Source organism: Clytia hemisphaerica, unplaced genomic scaffold, assembly GCF_902728285.1.
Source record: "Clytia hemisphaerica strain Z4C2 unplaced genomic scaffold, Clytia hemisphaerica genome assembly, whole genome shotgun sequence".
NCBI classification, from domain to species: Eukaryota; Metazoa; Cnidaria; class Hydrozoa; order Leptothecata; family Clytiidae; genus Clytia; species Clytia hemisphaerica.
The window spans coordinates 75,694-102,516 of record NW_027104211.1 but is presented as its reverse complement, the minus strand read 5'-3'; the positions used below and the strand labels follow the sequence as shown (position 1 = coordinate 102,516).

The following is a 26,823-nucleotide window of genomic DNA, read 5'->3' as shown; positions in this document are numbered from 1 at the left end:
CTGTTCATTTGACCAGTCTTTACCTTCGCTAGTGTTTGTTAGTAACGATTAAATCAAAAAAATTCTTATAAAAGGATTTTAACCAGAAATGTGACTCTGCAAGATTTTAAATTTAAGTACCTGAAAATCTAACTTTAGTCAGTCTCTTAAGGGTTAGTAAGTGATGGTAAAAAATAGCAAAAAGGTGACTAAGAGTCCTGTTAATTTTGAATAAAAAAGTGAAGACGAAAAATATAAACTTTTTGCACTTTTTGATGTTTTGATGACTTCTTTTCATCAAGATCACAATAATATATGAAAAAATATTTTCCACAACTTCGAAAGTAGCACAAATTTATGTAAAAAAGTAAGTATATTCATCTGGTGGCTGTCGGCGGAGCCGGGAGTGAGGGAGTCTATCCCCTTTTCTATTTGCGCTAGACCTGGGAGATCGAATGCTGAGGTGGAGCGCCACACCTACTCTCAGCTCCCAGTAACTTACCGCCTAGATCAGATTACCCAATCTAAGCTACTCATCCGCTGAGTTGGCGGTGACCGGGGATCGAACCCACAACCCTTAAATTGTAAGGCGAATGCTCTACCGACTGAGCCACCCGGTCACTATAATTTATGATAAATCACAGCAATATGGCAATAATAATGTATATTTTTATTTAAAGTTTTTTAGCCCAGTAAGAGTTTTTTCCAGTTAATTTAGCAGCCATTTTAAGAGCGTCATTTTAACCACTCAATTAATTAAAAACCTTTTAAATCAGTTTTTGGACCTACCTGGAGATCTTATAAATTAACCGTTGTCCGTCCGTCCGTTCGTCTGTTACCAGCTTTTCTTGAGATTTTATCATTAAAGAAATATGATGCAAGCGTTTTTGCAGATTTTCATTGCACTTCTTCCTCATACTTCTTTGTTTTTTTTTCACACCAAAACATTGATAATAATGCCCACCAGGCGAACCCAAAAGATTTTTTTGTTCCCGGTCCACCGGGTGACGAAAAAAACACTCAACCTGCCGGCCGCAAAATAATTTTTTGGACCTACCTCCGGGTGCCCCGGTGGAGGTCCTATGAATTAACCTCTGTCTGTTCGTTCGTTCGTTCGTTCGTCTGTTACCAGCTTTTCTCGAGATTGGCTCATTAGTTTTTTCTGATTTTTTGCACAAAGATGCAAAATGGCAATGGCCAAAATGTGACGGAGCCCGATTTTCGAAAAAAAATCATTTCCGGCCGAAAATGCCGGAAATATGCCGGAAAAACCGGTTTTTTGGCATTTTCTCAAGATTTCATCATTAGTTTTTTCTGATTTTTTTGCACAAGATGCGTATTAGCAATGCTCAAAACAAAACTTGGCCGAGTCCGATTTTTGAGAAAAAAAATTTTTCCGGCCGGAAATGCCGGAAATATGCCGGAAATCGCCGTTTTTCTTTCTGGATTTTCATTGGACTTTTTCCATATAATTGGTTGTTTTTTCATTCAAAAAACATTAATTATAGCAATGCCCACCATCAAGCATGTTTCAATTTTCAATAAAATAGATTTTTGAAGCCGGAACTTTCTAAAAATCGCCGGAACAGCCGATTTTCGCCGGAAAAACGGTATTTCTTGAATTTCTTGAGCTGTACTTTATATTTTTCATGAAATTTTGCACACTGATGCAAAATGTCAATACCTAAATTGTGACGGAGCCCAATTTTCGAAAAACATCTTTTTCCGGCCGAAAATGCCGGAAATATGCCGGAAAAGCTGTTTTTTTGGCACTTTCTCGAGATTTTATCATTAGTTTTTTCTGATTTTTTGCTCAAAGATGCGTATTAACAATGCCCTAAACATGGCTGAGTCCGATTTTTGAGAAAATTTTTTTTCCGGTGGAAAATGCCTGAAATATGCCGGAAATCGCCGTTTTTTTCTAGATTTTCATTGGACTTTTTCCTTATAATTGGTTGTTTTTTTTCATTCAAAACATTATTAATAGCATGCCCACCATCAAGCATGTTTCAATTTTCAATAAAATTGATTTTTGAAGCCGGAAAACTATTTTTAAAAGTCGCCGGAACAACCTTTTTTTTTCGCCGGAAAGACAGTATTTCTTGAATTTCTTTATTTTTGCAGATTTTCATTGGATTTTTTCTTTATATTTCTATATTTTTCACACAAAAACATTATTGATAACAATGCTCACCATCAAGCATGATTCAATTGTCAATAAAACTGAATTTTGCGACCATAACTTCCTATTTATTTTTTCCCTACAACCCTTCCCTCTCCCCCCATCAACAATCAATGATTAATTTATTGTGTTGTGTATTTTCGCTAAGCGCTATATTTTCTGACTGATTTTTTTTCATTTTTCTTTTCGCATTGCTATCTAACTTTCATCATCAGGTAGGTCCATTCAGCATATAGCTTGTTTTGCTAAATTTCGATCCCAAAACTCAATTTTTTAAAGCACTCGTAGAATTTAAAATGATGGTCTTCTTTACCTTAAATCTGTAGTAACTTGACACCGCTACAGGTGTTTTCATTTTCTCCTTATTGCTATCTAGCTTTCATCATCAGGTAGGTCCATTCAGCATCTAGCTTGTTTTTATGTAATTGTTATTATGATAAACACTAACACACGTCCAGGACTGGTCTAACATGCAGTCAGGACCAGTCCAACTTCTGCTTTTTGATAATAGCTTGAGTTTTTATTCTTTTCTTAGGTGCAACCCCTTTTCAACCTCAAGTTCAACTTCAAGCACAACAAATGCAACAAAATGCACAACAAAATATTCCGCAACAGCACCCGCAGCATCAACAACAAAGGAATGTCTATCAAACAATCCAGCCACAACAGGCCCATCATTCAACAATTCAACAAACTCAATCTCATCAAACTCCAGAAAGTGTCCCAAAAAAGCGTACTGTTATAAAAATTGTTGACCCAAATTCGGGCAAGGACTTGACTAGTGAAATTCAAAGCCGCAAAAAAACTGAAAAACAGACTACTCCACTAAGGTCATCTACTCAAGTTAAAATTTCTGCTCCCGCAACTCCCATACCTGTATCACAATCAATACCAGTTGATAGTGATGAAAAACTGAAACAGAATAAGGCTAATGCAGAGTTTGCGGCAAAAGTTGCTGCCCAAGTTGCTGCGAGACAGGTAAGAACGATTTTTTTGTTTTTATTTAGTACACTCTAAATTTGAATTTAGATTGATCTGATAAAGCTTGAAGGAATGGTTCAGTAAAAATTTCTATTGTCTCTCCTATCTAATTCTCCTTTGAAAAAGACACAAAGATATAAACTTTTTAACCAATTGATTATTCGTTTTCTTTATAACGCAACTCACTTTCATATGCCTTTTAACAAGACCTTCTGCTTACATCACAGAAAGTAAAGATAAAGAGTAGTTTTAAAATTATGATAAATTTGTGCTATAATTTTTGGACCTACCTGGAGTTCCTATAAATTAACTGTTGTCTGTCTGTTTGTTCGTCTGTTACCAGCTTTTCTCGAGATTTGCTCATTACTTTTTGCTGAAGTTTGGCACAAAGATGGAAAATGGCAATGCCAGAGTCCAATTTTTTCAAAAAAAATTGTTTTCCAGCCGAAAATGCTGGAAATATGCCGGAAAACTCGTTTTTTTACATTTTCTCGAGATTTCATCATTAGTTTTTTCTGATTTTTGCAGAAAGATGTGTACTTAAAATGCTCACAGTCAAGCATGATTCAATTGTCAACAAAACTGATTTTTGCGACCAGAACTTTCTATTTATTTTTTCCCTACAACCCTTCCCTCTCCCCCCATCAACAATCAATGATGAATTCATTGCGTTAGGGACCGTGTACAAATATTGTTTTAATCGTTTGAGAAAAAATCGTATAGTGAAAAGGTATGAAACGATTTAGTAGCCAAAAATTTGAAGAAAAATCGTTTTCTAAACGATGACTGATAAACTATGAAAAGGAATTCGTTTTCATTCGTATTAAATTTTGAAAATCGTTTACAACCGTTTTAAATATCCAGATTTCGTTTAAGTGTACTCAAAATCGTTTTGGTGTTCTCAAAATCGTTTTGGTGTTCTCAAAATCGTTTTGGTGTTCTCCAAATCGTTTTGGTGTTCTCAAAATCGTTTGGTGTTCTCAAAATCGTTTTGGTGCTCTCAAAATCGTTTTGGTGTTCTCAAAATCGTTTTTGTGTACTCAAAATCGTTTTGGTGTTCTCAAAATCGTTTTAGGTTTATATAGATCGTTCCTTTAAATAGAAAAACGTTCCGTCTGAAAGCAAAACGTTTCAATAAAATTAGATCGTTTTTGCCCCATTAAAATTCATCAAAAATCAGTCAGTGTACCAGACATGGCCAAATAAAGGTACAAGAGTGGAGAGACAATGCATTGGTCCATATATAAAATATGTGGACTCTTAATTGTCGGTGTGAAAGTCCATGCTACTTTGATTCCCCTACCCCTTAGCTTTCCAAAAATATATAACGAGTGCTTTGACTTTTTTAGAGGGGCTAAGAAACTGGTTTTAGTTTCCCCACACAGGGGAGCAAGATAATATTATCACACCCCTGTCTCAGTGACCCAGTGAGAATTTATTAGCCAGTGAGGATAAAATGGAGGAGCTTAAAGTCAACAAGGTAGAAAATCCCTTGCTTATTATGGTTGGGGATTTGAAAAGCCTTGGCTATTAGCTAGTAATCGTTGAATAGTTTAGATTTTCGTTTATTATTTCAGATACTTGTTTAATATAGATATTCGTTTACTAGTTTAGATATTCGTTTTAGAGGTAACATATTCGTTTTAGAGGTAAGATATTCGTTTTAGAGGTAAGAAATTCGTTTCGATAGTTTCAAATTCGCTTTGATAGTTTCAAGTTCGTTTAATTGATTAGGAAATCGTTTGAACTTGAAGACTTTCTTTTCAAATCGTTTTACCACTTTTTGTTCAAAGAAAAACGTTTAAAATCGTTTCATAACGTTTCAGCCTGACATCGCTTTAAATTGGTACGATTCATAAACGATTAAAATCATTTGGGAAACAAAAGAAATCGTGTAAATTCGTTGAAAAGTGGAACAATATTTGTACACGGTCCCTTATGCATTTTCGCTAAACGCTATATTTTCTGACTGATTTTTTTTTTCATTTTTCTCCTCGCATTGCTATCTAACTTTCATCATCAGGTAGGTCCATTCTGCATCTAGCTGCGTTTTTAATACTTGGGCAAAAGGCCGGTAAATTATGTATTCTGATATATTCAAGCTACGAAAAATATGATATAGGTGGAAATGAGTTAGATTCTGAGAGAAAGAATGATTCTGAGAGAGAGAGCATGGAGTAAGCAAGAGATATGGATCACCTCATTAACAAGCTGAAGACATTTAATCCCCATCTCTATGAGCCTGAACGAGAAGTAATGAGTACAATCGAGAGTGACACTTTTTCATCCAAAGACGAAAGTTACTAATGAAACTTGTTCTGAAGCTTGTAGAAGCAGCAGTTTAGATTGGTGTGAGTGTGAGGGCTACGAAATCGAAACAAGGGAAATTGATTGTTTCAATGAAAAATTTGATCAGGGAGACTTTCAGTCCATTATTGACAACAATTCTCAAAAGATCCCAAAATTTAGGGAATAATGTACAAACAAATTCGGTATAGCGTCTTCCTTCAGTAGTCTATGCGGCGCAAGTCCAATGATGAGTTTGTGCTAAAAATGAACCAGCTTTTGGTGGGGTTTTTTTCCCTTTGTATTTTGCACAATTCTCTTGAGTGTTTCGTCTTTAGGTAACTTGTACAAAGATACTTTCACTCTTCCTGGTACGTGAGTTGTTAGTACAGTTCACTGCTCCAAGGCACAGTGACACCCCCTTCTCACAAACCAAATGGGATTTTTCAATCAGTGGGGATAGAAAAATAAACTTAAACTCAACAGGGATTGATATTTCCATAGTTTTTATGGCTAGGGATTTCAATTCTTTTGTTTTCAAGTCAGAAAATTCAGTGGGAATTGGAAAAATAGCATAATATTTTGCAGCAAGGATTGGTTTATTTGATGGTTTGATTGGTTTATAACTCAGTGTGGACAAAAATTGAGAGATAATTTTCCACTGGGGACGACATTCTGGCCAATATTTCCAGTGGGAAGGGGTCCCAGTGGGTCTGTTAGAAAAGGGGGTGTATGATGGGAAGAAAAATAGATTTTACGTGTCTGAATCCTAAAACCAACTTCAACCAACTATAAAATTGGGATAAAATTAATTTAATCTATAATAATCTTGTATATAATAAATAGTTGACACAATATCTTTGTTTCAAACTCAGAGTTTCATGGTGCACAGGCACCAATCTTCAGTGAAATGAGATAACGTTAGAAAATAAAATACAATATGTTGTCTTCAAAAAATATTTATGACGTCACATTTGAACGTCATCAGCTGAAATTTTCGTCTGTGTCTACATTTGGCAATATTTTCTGATCTCTTATTCAGTAAGTTCTTGCCAGGATAGTTCGCAATCTCGAATTTCTCGGCAAGACACAAATTGCATCGTTTGGTATCTGGAGTAAATGCTTTGGAATTGCGAATGGTTCGCCAGGATACGGTTGGTTCGCCGTTTAGGTCTTTGATACGCCATACTTCAGCGGATAAAGCTGTGTTGTTGCGGTATCTTTCTAGGTTGAAGTTTGACTTGTGGCTGGTGAATCTTTTTTTAAACGTACTTTCACAAAGTCCAATGTATTTCCTCTCTCCGTAGTTTAGTAAATCGCTGGTGACTGTTGCTTCGTAAACCAGGCAGTTCTGCTGCATGGGACATAGCTGTCTCTGTGTACAGTCGTTTGTGTTTTTGTTGGTAGACAAAACTTTTTTGTTATGCATGTTGATTATCGATTTCATATTTGGCATACAACTGTAGCTGACCTTTATACTGTTCTTGTTAAAGATTCTATTGAATTTGTGACCTCTGGGGAAGTGCTTTTTGACAAGATTCAGGAATTGTCGACCGATATCTGTTGCAACGTTGTTATTGAACGGTTGATTGAACCATATGATGTTTCTTTTTCTGTTTTTACGTCGGCGATTGTTGTTTTGTTTTGTTTAGGCGTGTATTTCTCTTTTTTCTCAATTTTCTCTCAAAAGCCTCCATTATGTCACATACACAAATGGACTACATTAAATAAAAATCATTCTTTTTGTTGAATCAAGTATCCCTGATTCATTAAAACCAATAAAAAAACGAGGAGTCAAACTTTTACCGAACCATTCCTTTAATATCATAATACTACATGGTCACACTGGGTCACACTTTCTCTAAAGAAGTCTCACTTACATATTCACTTCAGGTAAGGCTTTAAACAAAATCAAATCCTTTTTGAATTGTGGCGTTGGGTTTTGTTGGCTGGGAGGTAAATCTGATGAAAGGTTTTTCGGTTTTTCACCTGATTCATTCAAAAAAGTTTGAAGGTTAAAATTTTCATTTTTAAGAGTGTGGTTACTAGTTTGAGCCCCAAAACAATAGTATTTTCAATACTATTTACAATACTACTACTGATAATACTATTTTCAATACTCTTTATCCAGAAAAAAGGCAAAGAAAAACCAAAAAAATAAGCAAAAAGAAATCAAAAATTGTTTTAATTTCTGACGTCAAAAATGAACTTTTCCTTTAAAAAACTGACGTTACAATGAATTATCTTAACCATAGGCAACTCTGTGAAATGTAGTTCCCTTGCATGGGAAAAGAACCAATTGCATTGTGCAAAATTGTTCCCTAAAGTCTGTGTCTATAATTTGCAGCGGAGACGAAAAAATTCGAATTAGATAGTGGTTTTGTGCTCGTCGAAAAAGATCATCTAGAGTGGAATATCATTTAAAAAAGAAAAAAAATTAAAAAATGGAAAAACAAAGTTAAAAAATGAAGAAGAAGAAAATGAACTTCTTGTAGAAAAATGCTATGATTTTCATTTTTATATCAGAAATTCTTCAATCTTGGAACGTCCTAAATGTGAAAAAAAATCGAAAAACATTCATTCAGTCAAAAAATACAGCTTAAACTTTGCCCTGGTTGACTTAAAAAGGGCTCTTTTTTGTTAATTTTCAATGGTTTTTTAAAGTCAATCAATGATGACCTTTGTACTATATCTTTTGATGGAGTAAATTTCTTAGAAGAATGTTTTCACATTATTAATCAACCAGTCACTTGTGTGAAAATGATGATTATATCACAATTATTGAAAAGGTTGATTTTCTTCTTCCTCATTTTCTTATCTTTTTTGAATGTTTTCTTTTTATCTTGATATTCCACTCCTGTTTCTTTTCAACAAGCACAAAACCGCTATCTAATTTGAATTTTATCAAAAGTTATAGCTTTTATTGTCTCCACTGCAAATTATATAGAGATAGACTTTAGCCGGTCATCTTTCAAATGAAATAAAAGATTTCAGATGATTATTAAATTGCTGCTGCATCATCAAAAATATTGATATTCTTCAGGTATATGGTTGTGATATATTTTGGAATCTTTGGAAGAATATCTTTCATTTGAGCCATAATAGAGCTTCTAATTTTCAATTTCATTTTCAAGCCCCAGCGAAAGTGATGATATCACATGGGAACAAGCAAAAAAATTTCCCAGCACTCATTTTTTGGGTCAGTTGCAAACGTTGGGTACCCAATTTAGCATCCAAATTTGGCTACCTTCTTGGATACTAGAATAGTGGTGAATCAGCACTTAAAATATTGTAATTTTCACACACAGAAAAATTTTGGATTGAGAAATCCAGAAAATATCAATAAATGTGACTCCCCAAGCGATTTGAAATACACAAAAGTTCGATCGGCTCAAGCGGGTAAAAGACCAGTCTCATAGCGGGCAAAGTGAAATTTCAAGCGGCCTAACATTTTAGCATGAAGCGGCCAATGGAATTTTTCCAAGAACAACCTCAAGGCCTCTATTAGAGACTCTTTCTTGATCGAGAAACCGACCAAGCGGCCAGAGAGGCCTTTGAGCGGTTGAAAGACCATTATAAATGTTTGCCGGTGACCGACAAAAACAAAAATAAACAGAAAAGTATATTTTGCAGAACAATTTAACCACAAGAATGAAGGAAGCAATCTAGAATTCGGTTCATTCCTAAAATTATCTTTTTACAATTCTGCTGATTGTTGCAAAAAAAACATTAACCAAATCGGTAAGTACATATTGCAGATCGACCCATTTTTCAATTCAACCATGGAAAAGAAGAATTCGGCTTATTCCTGAAAATATCACCAGCTTGAAGAAGGAAAGTTTTAAAGTAAGAAGTTTCTTTTTCAAGCATGAGTGAAATGGAGGAAGACGTCCCTGCTGTCTGTACCTGACACCCTGGCTGAAAAAATCTTTCTTTGTTCCAAATGTACTTGAAAATGTAAGTAAATTGAAAAACAAAACTAATGGCTGCTAAGGGTTGCTGTTAGCGGCTTAAAGCTTACTATGTGGCCGCTTCACTGTGGCCGCTTTTAATAAGCAGCCTCGCATCAGCCTTCTTCAATATCCAAGCAGCCCAAACGGGTCAAAGACCGAGTAGAGGCCAAAAAAGAACGGTCTTTTTACCGATCGGACTTTTATGTACTTCAAATCGCTTGGGGAGTCACAAATATACACTAGGTACCAAAATTGACTTAAAATAAAGGAGTTCTTTAACTAAAATTTACAGGAGATTCCCCCTGTTCGCCCTGGGCTGACTTAGATCCATGATGCTTTGTGGCCTTGAAAATTAACGGACTGAAATCGCTGACCACTAACTACTGTGTAAAGGAAAATGATATCTTGTGATTAATAATTACAAACTTCAGCAAACTCACCCCTCAAAATTGTAATGGTAAATGTGACTTTTAATTCAAAGAATTGGGTCAATTAAGCTGAAAGTGTGCTTTTTTTTACTCGGAATGTTGATTGGAAGGGTAGACTGGGAATCCAGTCGCTTATAACGTTTTTGTTGAAAGCGGGAAATTTTTATGTCGGGATATGGTTAAAATAAACGACTGGGCTAAGGTGGTTTCCGTAGCTTACGGGAGTTCCAGCAGGGCCCGCAGATTTCTGCGGGGTGAGAAAACAATCATATACAAAAAAATATATAAACAAATAAAAATTTCAGCCAATGAGAATTTCTAAGTGAAAGAAAATAAACAAAAACAAATCAAACCAACAAGACCCCCTGAAAATGTTATCCAAAAACATGAAAAAAGAGAATTTTTACGAAAAGTTTGTTGTGCACAAAATATTCTAGACGACTATATTGATGCTCCTGTCAAGTTTTCTACTTCCTATTTTTTACTGAGTTAAGTCGTCTAGCATGCTAGACTATTGGAAGGGCAAATATTTTCATTTAAGCTTCCAAATTGTTGAAAAAGCTGTATAAAATGTTGTCTGTAAAATATTTTTGAGGTCAAAACAATCTCTCTCGAAAAGTTTTTTATAATGACTGGACAATGAATACTAGCAACTATGTGCTACTTACTTTGAAAAGTATTGGAAACACAAAAATTTCACCATACCATCTTTGTGCAGAATTTTCTCCAAGAGATGTTTAAAAGAAGGTGACATACACAAATTCACTCTTAAACAAGACTCTGACAGCCCAAGCTGCTCAATCACAAAAAAGAAAAATACGATCGCTTTGTTTCTTTTGTAAATTAAAAGGATAACTTTAACACCAGAACACCAAAAGGAACAGAAAATGCTTATTAGTAAATTACTTTCATTCCTCAATGATGACACATTTTATCTTTGCTTCTCAAGGAAAAAGACTCGCTGTCTGAGAGGTTTGTTATTTACATCTAAAAGAAATGGTTGTACCAAACCAATAGGAGCCTTGATAAAATCTTACTTTGACAGTTGATTTCTTGAAGATTTTTTATATACCGTTTTCTTTTTCAACCATTTTTCCTATTAAATATCTGTTTTATGTTTTAGCAACAAACTGAATCACCTGAGAAGAAACAAGACAAAACTGAGGAGACTCCTGTACAGAAAGTTGAAATAAAGTCTGCACCTGTTGATCAGGTTGATAGTACTCCAAAAGAAAAAGACATTAAACAAGAAACTAGTGAAGTATCAAGCACGCAGGAAGTGCAAGATACTAAAAAAGAAGTTCAGAAACCAGTTGAAGAAAAAACTGAATCTAATGAACCCATATCAGAGACAAAAATTGAAGAGACAGTTCCTGAAACGACAGTTCCTGAAACTCCAAAAACAGAAGAGGTTAAAACAGAAGCCTCAGAAATAAAGACTGAAGCAAAGGTAGAACCTGTACAAGAGCCAGTTAAAAAGATTGAAGCATCTCTCAATAACACTGAACCAGAAGCAACAGATGAACCTATCGTCAATGGTCACGATGAAAATAAATCTGCTTTTCAAGGTGAGTTGATTATCGATTTCAATTTAGTCCTCAATCTCTTTTAGAAAATACTATGTATTAACAATTCTTGGAAATGCTCTCTCAAAAGCTTATCATAATTCTTACCAAATAACACTTTTAGGTTCCAAATAAACAGGGGGAGGGGTTTGAGTAAACAGGGGAGGCCTAATTACCAGGGGGGTTGGAAATTGTACTTGGAAAAACCCAAAAATCAGGCTATTTAGAGCAGAATAAGGGACCTTCTCTTTGAAAGCTGAAAAAATTATCAAAAAGCTTTAAGTGGACCCCAGGCTAGGGGGGTTGGAAAATTTTCGAGAAATTAGCAAGCGGGGGGGGGGCATTTATTTGTAACCTATGAGTAAACAGGAATCTGGAATAAATGGGATAGTTAGAAAAGAAAAGAAAGAATTAACTTTCAAAAGAAATTCAAAAAATTAGTATGAAGTGCATGTTTTAAAGTCACTGATGAGGTATATCAGGGTGGTACTTCTGCCTACCGACCTTGCCACTTCTTGTGGCTTTATTAAGGTCCTAAAATTTGAATGATTGTTTGCTCTTGTGTTTAATTTTGTTTTTTGTTGTCCACTTGAAAGATTAAATCATTTTTATTAGCTCCTGGTGGCTGGGTTTTCATATAAAATTGTCATTTGTCATTATCATATATGGTTTGATGTAAAAAGGACTGTCTAGAAGTGGTTGATGTTGAAGTCAATAATCTCCAGCTTGTAATAAATTACTTCCATTCCTCAATGATGACACATTTTATCTTTGCTTCTCAAGGAAAAAGACTCGCTGTCTGAGAGGTTAATTAGTTAATTCTGAAAAAAAAAAACGATGTAGGACAACGCTCATAATAAGAAGCTAAATATTGATCAGGAAATGATGAGAAGTTGATTCCAAATTTTAAAAACATTTAACTTATAAATCAAAAGCTTGAATTATAACATTTCTTGGTTTTGCTCTTGATCAGGAAGAAAATAAACAAACAAGCTTTTCAAAGGTTGTCTTCGTGAGTTTACATTTCAGTGAAATATTTAAACGTTATTTGTATTTATATTATCCTTTCAATGTTTTGGTTTGATCTGATTAATCTGAGGTTAATAACAACAGAAAGGAATTTTGTTATCATAGTCCACAAAACGACAGCTATTTCAAACATGAGCATTTCATAGCTTTCCTTTTTTTCTTACATAATTTAAAAAAGCACACTCATCATGTTAAGTAGAAAAGTATGGTCAATTTTTAAAAGTGTTTTTATTTTTGTTGAAGTAATTGTGTTTGGTTGGTGAGTAAGGATGTTTCTTATGTTATTAATTTTCTTAATAATTCAAGTATTCTATTTAAGACTTCTCTATCCTAGGAATAACTCAGATGCCCTAAAGCAAAGCTATTTTAAAAGGTAATGTTTCATATAGATTTAAGACTTTCGTAATGATAAACTCTGAATTTCTACCATACAGTGGCCAAGAAGAAGAGCAACAAGAAGAGGCTAAAAGAATTGGATGCAAAACAAGATAGCACTGATATTCTCAGCGCTTTCACTGATGCTCCAAAGAAAGAAGATCCGCAGCCTGTGGTTGAGCCACCAGCACCTCAGCAACCCAAAGAAGACCCTACATGGGAAGATAAGGTACTTACACCACTATTTCCATTAAGATGGATAACTGTTTCTACATTATCAAGCGAAATGATGACAATTTTTTTCTTTGTTTCTCAAGGAAAAAGACTCTCTGTCTGATGGTTTGGGATTTGCAAATCCTTCAGCTTTTTATGTTGATATGGTTGACTTGATGTCTGTCCGAGATCTTTATGAATGATGATCTGATTTTGAATGAGAAATATACTTATATAGTATATATAGTGAAAATTCCGAATGAATGTCACTATGAGAGTGGGGTTTTCAGGGCATTGGTATGAAAAATGTTTAATATTGCTCACTCTTGTAGGGACTTTAAAGCCATTGGAAAACTTTAATTTAAAGAAAAGCTCGAGTGGAATTAAGGACATTTAGATAACTTAAGATTGAGATGTAAATATTTTGTTTTAAAAACACTTGACATTGCAAAATGAAGGATCTACTTCCTACTTGGAAATAGACATGAGGTCGTTGTTATAATTTATCAAGGGAGGGGTAAAAAAGTGTTTTAAATGTTTTAATTTTGAGCAAATGATGACAATTTTTGTCTTTGTTTTTCAAGGAAAAAGACTCGCTGTCTGATGTGATTTTCTTTTATATGGATATGGTACTCATAAAGGCTGGATGTAAAATGTTAGTTTACCATCACCCAACCCTAAGGTGGGTTGGTTGGATGGCCAAAGAGATTAAACATATTTATAAACACTAAATATAATCTTTTTTACAGGAGAAGACGATCGAAAAAGAGGTGATTCGTAATGAAGACAGTGAAGAACCAGAAGCTATTAAACCTCAACAACCAAGAGTTGAAAAAACCACCATCGTTTCCACCGAAGGTATGTTGGAGTTTAAAAGAAAATGTCGTGCTTAATTTTAGTGTTTTTGTATTAAACCCATTGAAACTCATTGAAAAGTAATGTACAAAACACTTGACATTGCAAAATGAAGGATCTACTTCCTACTTGGAAATAGACATGAGGTCGTTGTTATAATTTATCAAGGGAGGGGTAAAAAAGTGTTTTAAATTTTTTCTATCGTTTGGCTTCAAAGGAAAAGCTTCTGAAAAGAAAAGGTAACAAAGGTTTAACCTTTTCTTATGTTATTTGTAAAGTTTGAAAAAACATTGCATAATTTAATGACCTTTGAGCAACCTTTAAATCTCCGGAATCTCGTGCTAATCAGTTACATCTATTGTACAAGGGCAACTTAAGAAAAATAAGAACCTCAGCCTCAAATAGGTCATTTTTACTCGAAACCAATTCCTTATTCCTTTTTCAAAGGAAAGCAGACATCTAGTATTTGTCCCTGTGTCCCATCTTATTGCGGTTTCAAGGGATTTCGAACAATAATTATCTTCTCTGACTTTTGACTAAATCCCTCCAGCATCCTTTCAGAATTAAAAATAATTTAAAATCTGTACAATGATTCTATTATGTTTGTAATAGCTAAGTACTAAATTTACAAAGTCCAAATTTGCAATCATTTTTAGGCGAAGACGAAGACGAAGAAAAGTTACAATACGATCGAGATTTCTTACTGAAATTCCAATTCAACCCAATTTGCACCTCAAAACCAGCCAACTTACCAAACATTGATATCGTTCTTGATACTGCTCATCAACCAACGAAACCTTTAGTTCCTGGTCAAAGGTATTTTTTTTCATGTTTAGAATGAATCCTACAAGCCTATGTTTTTTAGCAGTTACATTGTCTTGAATGCCTGAATGATGTAAACGGTGCTTTTACGAGATATCGTCTCCATCTTGTTCTCATTTCTGCTTTCTTGGAATTTTTAAGTATAGAATGAATATTTTCGGATTGTGCTTTGTACACTGTCTTTAACTACCAACAATTAGTTAAAATATTTTATAGTTTGATTATTTTTTTAGACCATTGTCAACCTAAATGTTGGTTAATTGAGTTAAAATTTATTTTCAGGTTTACTAACAATGATTTTATGCCAAACTTTATGCGACAATCCAGTGGAGGTCGATCCTCTGGTGGTGGTCGTTCATCAAAGAGTGACAGAAGAGGTCCACCATCAATGGGAGGAAAACCTCAAAAGATCATTCAATTGCCACAATTTGAAAAACTGGAATTAAAGCGATCAGAAAATGCTTGGGTCCGACCTAGTGACCAAGACAAAGACTTACCTGAAGAATTGAAAGTTATGAAGGTCAGTGTTTACAATGATATTCTTTATGTATATTGATTATAAAGGCTGGTCACTTTTAGGATAATCAAATTGAAATTATTTTTCAGAAAATTTCTCAAATTTTGTTAACTGGCAATCTGCTCTTTAGCGTGCATTTAAAAAAGAGAATCGTACCTAAAAATTTTCGATACACTCTTGAGCTCTACAATAATATTGTATAATTTGTATAATTTTTTAAAGTCAAAATCTTTGTGCCTTTGCAAAGATAGGTTCCCGTCTGTCTGTCTGTCTGTTGTAAAGTCTTATTTAGAAAGGAGGAAACTGTAAGATAACCTTATAAGGGTGGCAAATATTTTTAACCAGCATTCAGAGATAGGAGGAGACTTGTCTAGTTTAAATGATTTTATTAATTCTGACTTAAATTAGCTGACTTTTTTATTTTTTAGGAATTGGAACGTAACGTCCGTGCCATTTTGAATAAATTAACCCCGCAGAAGTTCAAAGAGCTTGTCGACAAAATGACCAATTTGAAAATCGATTCAGTGTCCAAGCTACAAATGGCTATTGATCTTATCTTTGAGAAAGCCATCAGTGAACCTGGATTTAGTGTTGCTTATGCCAACATGTGCAGAGTCTTAACTGATGCTGTGAGTTGAACATATCCATAAAATTTATTTTCTAGAAACTAAATGATGACAAAATTTGTCTTTGTTTCTCAAGGAAAAAGACTCGCTGTCTGATGGTTACTTTAATTAAAACAAGACGACTTAAAGTCGAAAATTTCGCATAATATTTGAACATAAACGATCAGCATTATATATTTTGAATGAAGCGTTACACAAAAAATACACATTGTATTACAGGTCGTAAATACCCTGTTTTCTTATGAAAAATCTCAATCCATTAAGAACAAAAAGATTCCTAAAAAAATGCGACTAAAAAATTCCTTTTTATATATAAGCGTAAAAAAAATTTTCAATTCAGAAGAATAATTCAGAGAACTGTAATAAACTTGAGAAAATGAATTTTAAAATTCTTTGAAAATGAAGAAGAAAAAAAGAACTTTTCATTCTTTGATGCCAGAAACTTCATTTTGTGCTTCACTTGGGCAAAGTTTATATCAACTTCTTTCTATAAACAGTAGAATTTTCTAAAATTGAGAAAATGGCTTGTCAGAAAAATCTGTTCCAAAGTATACTATCTTCACTTTTTGATATGAATGATGGCGCACCACCATCAAAATCATAGGCAAAAAACAGTTGAGTTGTTGAGCTCCAGCTTCTGGACTAGAAAATGGCAGGGTAAAAACTAGCCAACTTTATAAGCTTTAAAGAAATGATACTACTTGAGATTAAAATTTGGCTATTTTTGCCAAAAATTTCCAAAATCTCAATGCAATAATCCATACTGTATGAAAATATATTAAGAAAAGCTTGTAACTTAAGGATACAGACTTTGGTCGAGATTTATTTACCACTGTCACTCAAATTTTCCCACCAGATACAAATTGACTTAAACATCACTTATAAAGTAATACATTTATTCTTCTGATGATGTAATAGACCTTTAAGATTATTTATTTAACTATTTCTAGGTTGACTGTAAACCTTACAAAATCATAAAATAAATGTGTACACACAAGTGAAAGTAGTATATACGTGCTAAAAACAGTAAAAGAATCAATATTATACGTAATCGATTAATGGCCCTTCAAGCAAATCACAACAATGACTCCTTTGTACCGTCAACTGCTCTAACTTGGGACGATTGGTCGAAACATGGGACTGTTGCATATCTGGTCTGTATTTTCACTTACTGTAAAATCGAAAGAGAAATCCTGTATTTTTTAATACGCAGTTCCTTAACTCAAATCAAATGACTTTGGAGGTTTGGTGAAATGGTGGCTAAATTGCTGTACCATGTTTTGTCAGATAGTCCTAAGTTAGAGCAGTTGACGGTAACTATTTAAACTGCATCCCATTAAACAAACCCTCCCCAATCTCTTGCTGGTTATCCCGTGAAAAATATATAGGGGAAAGATTCCAGAAAAGCAACAAGAATCTTAGTACCGAAATGGGAATCTTATACAAAACAACGGTACCACTGGAGTTTTTTATATATCAAAATGAAAATCCAGATTAGCAAAAGGTGTATCAAGATCAGTGAAGTTTAATTGCAGCTCGATTAGTTTGATTTGTTACCTTGTTGCTAATTCTTTTTACATTCCGACGATTGATTAGCAGACGCCCACGCTAAGCCATAAAGAGCAGGCTAATATCTATCATCCTATTGGGGAGGAAAAGCTAGAAAAACTCACTTACCAAACCCATCGAACACCAATCAAACTTCATCGGACACCAATATGACAGTTCGATTACGAAAATGATCGCTGAATTTCAATTAACTTGATTTCTAAAAAATACTTCCTAAAACTGACTGTTTGTCACAAGTGGTTTCACTATTAACACATTACTATCTGGTGAAAAAAGGAAAATAAGATCATACCTGCGCTGTTTGTAGTTTTAGTGAAGAAGAGGCAGGGTTTTATGTTGTTGTTGTGAAAAAGTAACTCTTTTTATTCTACTGAGCATTATCAATTTATTGGTGCATTCAGTAGCTACACAAACATAAAATACTTAGTAGTAAACGAATAATAAACCTCTTTAAATACTCTACAAAATATCAAAAGCAGCCATTTTTAATGATTAAAAAGTTTTCACGATGAATGTTTACAAAAATGTAGAAAGTTATGGAGCCGCACGCTCCAAACTGTGGAGCTAATAATACAGTCGTCAAAAAGCCTTGATGTAATTTATTATCTCCTCAGTTATCAGACCACTATAAAAACGCGCGAAAATCGTCCGTGGCTAAACGAACGTGTAAAGTGTAAGTTAAATTTAGTAAGTTCGTCCACCGTATCGAGTACTTTCGTTTTCTAATTTTTTTTCCGATGACACCGCCGCCGCCGCAGAAAGGCTATCGTAATACTTTCGCTAAGCGAAATTAAAAAACGTTGCCTTTATTATGATCTATTCTTTAAAATATGTTCAAGCTGATTCAAGATATACTATTCAAGTTCGATCCTTCCCTTCCACCATCTAAGGGAGCTCTTTCAATTAAGGATTTTTACATGCAAGGTTTGATAACTGTATTTTCAAATGCCATTACTAAGAGAATTATATCAGCACTTTTTTCCACTTTAATCATACCTATTTCTGAATTTATTTCTTATCCTCACTTTACACTAGTTCAAATCCGTTCCTGGTGACAAATCCAACACAAATTTCCGAAAGATTCTTCTCAATAAATGTCAAAAAGAATTTGAAAAAGAAAAACAAGACGATATACAGATGGAACAAGACAGAAGCAAAACATTCGATACCGTAAGTTCATCCAGAGGGGGTAATAAAACTTTTGAAGAAAATTTTTTTTTAGAAAAGTCCATACCAAATAAAATCTTTGTCATAATAAAAAAATTGTGAATGTTCTTTAATACAAAAATAAACTTATTTATCTTGAAAAGCAGCAAATTGCCAATTCTATTGGACGAGGATCCCGTCAATACTATTTGCTTACATTTGATTTCAAATAAAGCTACTAGTGGTATCCGAGAATTTCCTTTTTCAATTCAAATTTAGACAGATGATGTATAAAACTGAAAATTTTCCTGGCAATATAATTCTTTTTTTTTATTATTATCATTCTTCTCTTTTTTTTGTGTGTGTGTCGCCATAAAACAAATTTGATAATTTTTCATAATAATTTTGAACTCGATTATCTACTACTAAATGCTTGTTTTGCTTGTAACTGATGATGGTATTTTAATTACATAACTAGGAAAAAGAAATGAAAGAATGGAAAGAAGAATTAGATTATAAAGAAATGATAAATCGTAGACGTACTCTTGGAAACATTCGTTTTATTGGTGAATTATTTAAACTCAAGGTAAGAAAGTTTCAGCCGAAAAAGTAAGTAAGGAGGAGAAGCGGAAAATGGATGTTACTCAACCTACTCGTATCTGTTTTGAACTCCAAGTGAAATATCTGAAGTGGTAGTAGCTTTCTGGTACAACACTTAACTCTTATTTCGTTTAGCTAAATCTCGCCCTGATATTTTGTCTAAAAACCTTGAGCATCCTGGAGGCTTTAAAGTCTTAAAATTGCACCTTAATGGTTGAGAAAATATTATTCCCTCTTTCCTTTTAGATGATTTCTGAGAAAATCATGCACGAATGTATTTTGAAACTGATCAGAGTTTCTAAACCTGATTCAATGGAGGACCATTTAGAATGTCTTTGTAAATTACTTAGTACTGTTGGAAAACAACTTGATCACGAAGAAGCTAAGGTAAATATATTTAATTTTTTTTCCATTTTGGAGCCTTCCTGGTTTTAATTTTATGCATCTATTGTAATACTTGTTCAAAAATCTCTTAGATCGCTTTATACTTTTTGGCATCATAGCATGGAACATTTTGACGCTCGTAGAATATTCACATTACTCCACTTTTGCACATATAACACATTAATTCCTTCCCTTATCATTTTGTCACTTTCATAATGAAATCTTATACCAGATATTTATCATATATTTCGCGGATTTATCAAAAAACCGCGAAAATATGTTCCGCTAAAATTTCTTCCCTTAAGGCACTAAATTAAAATGTGAATAGAAATATTGATCGTTCTTTTTTTTTTTACCTTTTCAGCCACGTATGGACCAATACTTCCAACAAATAGAGAAAATCATCGAAAAGAAAAAGATCTCATCTAGGATAAAATTCGCATTGAAAGATGTCATCGATCTCAGGGCGAACCACTGGGTACCACGAAGAGATGAAGGAAATCCAAAAACTATTGATCAAATTGCCCGTGAAGCACAACAAAAAGCCAAAGAAGAAGAAATGTATAGACAACAAGAAAAATTGAAACCAAGAGAACCACGCGGCCGTGTTGGTACGTATCTGTTTCAATCAGTTCTGATGCCATAGCCTTCCACCGAAAACATGCAATATTTCTGTCAACTTTTTACTGCCGGTATTCTCAGGGAATTTTGATTACATTTGTACAGTAATTAGTTGCGCTGAATTTCCTGTTTGACTTTTTCCACGATCTCAACTAGTCATCAAACCTCTTCTATCTTGATTCAATCTATATTCCAGGAGGACGTGACAGCCCATCTGTGCGCAATCCTACCTCCGCTGATGGGTGGACTAATGTACCTTCAAAAGCCACAAGAGGTTTCGGACCAACAGTTGATGCTAGCAAATTCAAAATTCAAAAGGTTAAAAATTACAAATTGTTACAGATTGTTATGAATATTTTGAACACCTTGCATTGAAAGTTGAAGTTGTTGCATTGTGTTTTTGAATTTAACGTATGTACGGTTTTATTCCTTCGAATTGAAAGAAAATAGCAGAAGATGGCAGGTATCGTTGGGTTTGTCGTTTCCTATCTAACAAGCGCAAACCAACAGGTAAATGGTGTTTTTATCAGGGACATGTCTGCAGACAACTTGCACATTTATATCATATGTATCACATTGATATCTCTCATTGATAAGACTTGTTGAAATTGTTTCTTCTTTATTTAGAAAAATGATTCGAGTGATATTTCCTTGGGACCTGGCGGCCGACCAGGAGCTTGGTCTAAAGGAGCCAGTGGTGGGTCGTCAAGCCGATCAGGTTCTGGATCGAACACACCTACAAACGAAATTGAACAAAAAGGAAACCGATTCGATTTACTTTCTGGTTCATCAGACACTCCAGCACCTTTGGATAACAGACGAGGAGGGTAAGCCTCAATTGTACTTTGTTTGTTTTAAAGTCTTTTACAACTTCATCTGCTTTGTCAATGGTCACGTAGATTTAATCTGTTTTCCATACCATCACTCAACTATGTATTACTATCCAAAAACGGATATTCATGCTGACTTTTAATTCTATATAATTCAAATCTAGGCTGCGTGAACTTCTTTCAAAAACGACTACAATTCATTTTTTCAGTTCTAGGCCGAACTCTGGAATGAGAAAGACTAGCCAAGGAACCGGTAGACGAGGTGACGAAAGAAACGCTGCTTTACGTGCTGTTCGGGACTTGACTTCAGGTAGCAACAGCCGCAACCAATCACCGAGTAGAGCTGGCGATTCTGCTATCAATAGCCCTGTCTCAGGATCACAAACACCTGTTGAAGCTTCTCTCTCACCAACTTCGCCACCTGCAGTTGATGAAGATAAGATGAGGAAGAAAACCAAATCGACTATCGAGGAATTCTTTGGTGTTCTCGATTACAAGGTATACTAGTAGTTTATAAATAACTGTAGACAAGTGAACCTCTAGCAACGCAGATCACATTCTTTTAACGCGAGGTTTATCCAAAAAATTGTTTTGATCTATACAAACTACAGGTCGCTATTAGTCATTCTAATTTAGTTTTTGTTCTCTCTTATGTAATCAGGAAGCAATGTTGTGCCTCAAGGAATTGGATGCTCCGCACCTTCACTGGGCTTTTGTCGAAGAGGCTATTGTTATTGCATCTGAAATGAAACCGCAAAACAGAGTCAATGCTGGAAAACTCTTCTGTAGAATGGTTAAGGACAACCTCATCAAATTCGCCGAATTTCAGAAAGGGTAAGCCTTATCTGAATTACCTTCACGCAGTTACATTTTACTTTCGTTCTTGATGTTTGTCCCTCCTTTGATTACCAACTGAGTGGTCATCACTATCTGTTTCTACATAAGGAAATATACCAGCGCTGCAGAATGCCCACATGGATAATAGAACCAAAGCTAGTTACTTATTATTTTTCTAACTTTAGAATGAGTTCAGTTATTGAAATAGCACCTGATATGGCTGTCGATATTCCACGATTTTATGCTTATATGGGTGAAATTCTTGGCCCTATGATCGCTGAACCTTCTGTTTTACCCCTTCAAGAGATGAAGAAATTGCTGGAACCTCTGGTCTATAACAGCAAAGCTGGTGTTATTCTTGCTGAAGCTTTGAATACTGGTTGTAAAGAAATTGCGGTAATTTGATAGATTCTCCTTTTTCTTTAATTTGAAACGAGTTGCTCAATAAGTTAATCACCAGTTATCTAGGTTGCATTGCATTCCATTATCTGATATTCCGATGATGGATTGGCGGCCCGCCCACGCTAAAGCTCTAAAGGAGCGGCCCAATTTTCTATCGGAGAGGAATGATAGTCGGCCTTTGATGTGCCGCACCCTCAGTCGGGCTCAACAGCCCTTGGGCGTAAACCTATAAATATTTCGGTTTGACCCGCCAATCCCTGAAAACGAGGGCTGGGTTACCAGACCTCCCGCTGCAAAATTCTTGACGCGGTCTCGCAAAATTACGTAATGTAAACCTTCCAGATGTTGAAAATTTTCCCGACCTTCAGAGCTTTATAGCGTGTCGGATGAAAATTTCTCCATCTGGGTGCCAGATAATGCATTCCATTGATTTTGTCTTTAATTTCTGTTTCAGGACGAGCAAACGATTGCTGGAATCTGGAAAGAATCTGGTTTGTCTTGGAGCTCATTATTAGAGTCTGGCAGAAATATCGATGAATTTGTTCAAGACCACGTATGTTTTTATTTTTATATTTTGAATATTTCTGTTACTCGTGTGTTTCGTGTGTTACAGACATATAAATATATCATATCAAAGGAAAGCGTTCACTTCAAAAGTGCACTATTACCCTGAATCAAGCCTTGATTCTTCATTCTTGGTTCTTGGCTGAAGTTTTCCTTTGAACCGCCTGGGCTTTGCACTATAATTTGGTTCACAGCGATGTAAAATTTAATTATGTTTTAGAAATTGCAATATTTGATGAAAACATCCTCGTCGTCTTCAACAAGTCATGCAAGTCAAATCCAACAAGAATTACTTCTAATGTTGAACACAAAGAACAATGAAGACAAAGTTATCGCCTTTATTGATGTATGTAATTAATACCCCCACCTTTTCTTTCGAGCTGGAACTTCTTGTAGCGACAGTATGAACATGGTCACTATCATCTCATGTTCATATTGATTAATATTTTTAATAAGCATATGGTCAGACCATTCGATTCGGAAAATCAATAGATTTATGCTTTTAGTGATAAAGACACATTTTGAATGTAGTACAGTCTAATGCCAGTATCAGTCGTACGATACTATATAGAAATGTATTTGCCGTGTTGCTATTTTATTTTGTAATTACTTTGTTTAGGAAAAAATCCCGTCCAAAGAACGTGCAACTCCAGAGTTCATTTGTACCTTGACAGATGCTGTTTGCAGGTCTTCTCTTACTGATGAAGGTATGTATGACGAGATGATTATCATGATTTAGTCTCTTCTGTTAACAGTGCCTCAATGTATTGTTAGATTCAAATGGGCTGTTAGTATATATGAGTTTAAACTGGTTTAAATGCAAGCATTAAGACAACAAAGATGACATCGTAGATTTGAGATAATACACCTGACCACGAATTAGAGAATGAATCAGAGATTCTTGTAAAGCTGAAGGTCTGTGAGTGGATCAATACTTTGGTTGTATCCTATGTGATACTGATTCTTGATGCAGAAATATTTAGATTATTTTATTTCTATCGTCTTTCACAGGATCTGAATGTAAGTGCAATAAGGAGGCGTTATCTGGTAAAAAGCGTATCTTACTCAAGTACATTGATGGAAACAAAATCTCGGAATTACACGCAGCTTTTGCCCTGCAAAGTTTGGCAACGGACTTGAACCATCCTAGAGGTAACTACCTTACAAACAGTATATACTGCTATCACATTATTTTTTGACATTCTTTATCGGTTTCAAATCGACCTTTTTTGGACCTACCCCGGTGGGGTAGAGGTCCTATAAATTAACCGATGTCCGTCCGTTCGTTCGTTCGTCTGTTCGTTCGTCCGTCTGTTACCAGCTTTTCTCAGGATTGGCTCATTAGTTTTTTTTGATTTTTGGCACAATGATGCAAAATGGTATTGCCCAAAATGTGACGGAGCCCGATTTTCGAAAAAAATTTATTTCCGGCCGAAAATGCCGGAAATATGCCGGAAAAACCGGTTTTTTGGCATTTTCTCAAGATTTCATCATTAGTTTTTTCTGATTTTTTGCACAAAGATGCGTATTAGCAATGCCCAAAACTTGGCCGAGTCCGATTTTTGAGAAAAAATTTTTTCCGATCGAAAATGCCGGAAATATGCCGGAAATCGCCATTTTTGCAGATTTTCATCGGACTTTTTCCTTATATTTCGTTGTTTTTTCACACAAAAACATTATTAATAGCAATGCCCACCATGAAGCATGGTTCAATCGTCAATAGAGCTGGGTTTTGAAGCCGGAACTTTCTAAAAATCGCCGGTGCAGCCCATTTTCGCCGGAAAAACGGTATTTCTTGATTTTCTCGAGCTGTACTTTAAATTTTTTTATGAAATTTTGCACACTGATGCAAAATGATAATACCTAAAATGTGACGGAGCCCTATTTTGGAAAATAAATTTTTCCGGCCGAAAATGCCGGAAATATGCCGGAAAAACAGGTTTTTTAGCATTTTCTCGAGATTTTATCATTAGTTTTTTTTGATTTTTTGCTCAAAGATGCGTATTAACAATGCCCAAAACATGGCCGTGTCCGATTTTTGAGAAAAAATTTTTTCCGGCCGAAAATACCGGAAATATGCCGGAAAAACTGTTTATTTGGCATTTTCTTGAGATTTTATCATTAGTTTTTTCTGATTTTTTGCTCAAAGATGCCTAATAACAATGCCCAAAACATGGCCGAGTCCGATTTTTGAGAAAAAATTTTTTCGGCCGAAAATGCCGAAAATGTGCCGGAAATCGCCGTTTTTACAGATTGGAATTGCTTTTTCCATACATTTCTTTGTTTTTTCACTTAAAAAAATTATTGATAACAATGCCACCATCAAGCATGATTCAAATGTCAATAAAACTTTTGCAATTTTGCAACCGGAACTTTCTATTTCTTTTTTCCCTAAATCCTCCCCCCCTCCATCAACAATCAATGATGACATTTAATGCATTTTCGCTAAGCGCTATATTTTCTTAATGATTGTTTTTCTCCTTATTGCTATCTAAGTTTCATCATCAGGTAGGTCCATTCAGCATGTTGCTTGTTTGTTTTGAAAGCATTATTTATAATCACGTGTTAAAAAACGGTCCCGTGACAATTAGGGACCATCCACATAGTACGCAGTGAAGGGGAGAGTGGGAGATTTAGCAAAAGCGTACGTCTATTGTTTGTATGACGTCATTTTCTATTGTTTTCTGTGTACAAGGGGAGGGATATCCAATATTTGGAAAAAATTTGTGTACGTACTATATGGATGTACAGTTGACGCTCTCTAATTCGATCTTCAAGGGGAATCGGATTTTCATCGAATAAGGGAGCGTCGTTTATGAGAGTTTCTTGTTGACGGGGAGTTTAAATTTCATCGAATAAGGGAGCCTATCGAATAGTAGAACGTTGAATTAGAGAGCGTCAACTGTATGTTAAATGTCTTCTCTTCCTTTACTTGCAGGATTATTATCGGCGTTTTTCGAGGAGTTTTATGACGCAGACCTAATATCGGAAGAGACATTTGACAGTTGGCAAATTAGTAAAGAATTGCCTGATGGAAAAGGGGTAGCATTAAGTGAAGTGAAGGATTTCTTGCATTGGTTGAAAAAAGCTGAAGAGGAGCAGAATGATGAAGAATCTGCTGCTCCCGTAACGAACTGATCATTTTCTGGAGATAACATTTGTTTGTTTTGTGCTTTTGACTACTTGGACGTCTAGGAAAGTTTTACAAGAAATTATTTTCACATGCTTTTATTTGAACAAAAAAATTCTTTAATAAATTTAATATTTTTATTGAATATTGTGTAGTTAGGAATTGATCATTAATGGCTGTTTGCTGTTTGCTATTCTACCGTTTCTCCGTTGGTCTACCAACACGAAGTTTTCCTGTCCATTTGGAAATGATTTATGATGATGATACTTCAAGGTGTCATAGACAAACCCTTTGCAATTTTTTCTATTGTAAATACAGTATTAATTATTATGAGATTTCAGCCAGTTGTCCAGTACCTTTCTTCTTTTCGACGAATCGGACATATCGTATCTTTTCTGTGCCTTTTTGTTTATTTGTTTATTTTTTTGTGCTCGTGTTTTTCCTTGTCAGAATTTTGCTCCTTTTTTGTTCGTTTTCTTGTTCCGTTTACAATAGCTTACAAAAAAGATTTCAGTTTTTTAAATTTATTTTTCGCATGCAAAATTTTTTAGAAAAGTTTAAATTAATTTGATAAACTATCATCAGTAGTGAAGGTCTTAGAAAAGTTCCGAATTATCGCAATGCTCCTTGCAAAATGAGTTTAATTTAGTCGTCTTGCTCATAGTTGCAGACCTATCATTCATGCCTTTGAATAGTCAGACTACATAACATATTTTATTTAAATATAGGTTTCTTTTCATGAGAACCATAGTATATTTATGGTATCATTATTATCATTTTTGCTCATGAAAACAACCAATGGGATATTGTATTTTTATAATATTTTCATCTCGATGAACGATTCACAAAAATCACGTATTTGCTGCGTGCTGTTGCGGCCCCATACGGTTAATCTATCTATGCGTGAATACATAATGCAGTACCATTTA

General features: G+C 34.7%; 1 protein-coding gene across 2 annotated transcripts in view; it reads left to right on the top strand.

The window, feature by feature from the left end:
- The window catches only part of LOC136815559 (eukaryotic translation initiation factor 4 gamma 3-like), a 40,975-nt gene extending 14,152 nt beyond the window's left edge, over window positions 1-26,823 (top strand). The window contains exons 5-25 of one of the 2 annotated variants that reach the window (XM_067072011.1): window positions 2,697-3,139; window positions 10,933-11,377; window positions 12,838-13,007; window positions 13,741-13,849; window positions 14,509-14,662; window positions 14,951-15,188; window positions 15,614-15,814; window positions 18,416-18,550; window positions 19,005-19,112; window positions 19,373-19,513; window positions 19,875-20,121; window positions 20,328-20,449; window positions 20,759-20,958; window positions 21,171-21,459; window positions 21,623-21,795; window positions 21,984-22,194; window positions 22,655-22,753; window positions 22,985-23,110; window positions 23,384-23,471; window positions 23,776-23,916; window positions 25,703-26,823. In XM_067072011.1, the coding sequence (XP_066928112.1) occupies window positions 2,697-3,139; window positions 10,933-11,377; window positions 12,838-13,007; window positions 13,741-13,849; window positions 14,509-14,662; window positions 14,951-15,188; window positions 15,614-15,814; window positions 18,416-18,550; window positions 19,005-19,112; window positions 19,373-19,513; window positions 19,875-20,121; window positions 20,328-20,449; window positions 20,759-20,958; window positions 21,171-21,459; window positions 21,623-21,795; window positions 21,984-22,194; window positions 22,655-22,753; window positions 22,985-23,110; window positions 23,384-23,471; window positions 23,776-23,916; window positions 25,703-25,902 (4,040 nt within the window). In that variant the 3' untranslated portion in view covers window positions 25,903-26,823. Of the gene's footprint in view, window positions 1-2,696; window positions 3,140-10,932; window positions 11,378-12,837; window positions 13,008-13,740; window positions 13,850-14,502; window positions 14,663-14,950; window positions 15,189-15,613; window positions 15,815-18,415; window positions 18,551-19,004; window positions 19,113-19,372; window positions 19,514-19,874; window positions 20,122-20,327; window positions 20,450-20,758; window positions 20,959-21,170; window positions 21,460-21,622; window positions 21,796-21,983; window positions 22,195-22,654; window positions 22,754-22,984; window positions 23,111-23,383; window positions 23,472-23,775; window positions 23,917-25,702 lie in introns of both variants that reach the window. The other variant, XM_067072010.1, reaches the window with a different exon arrangement.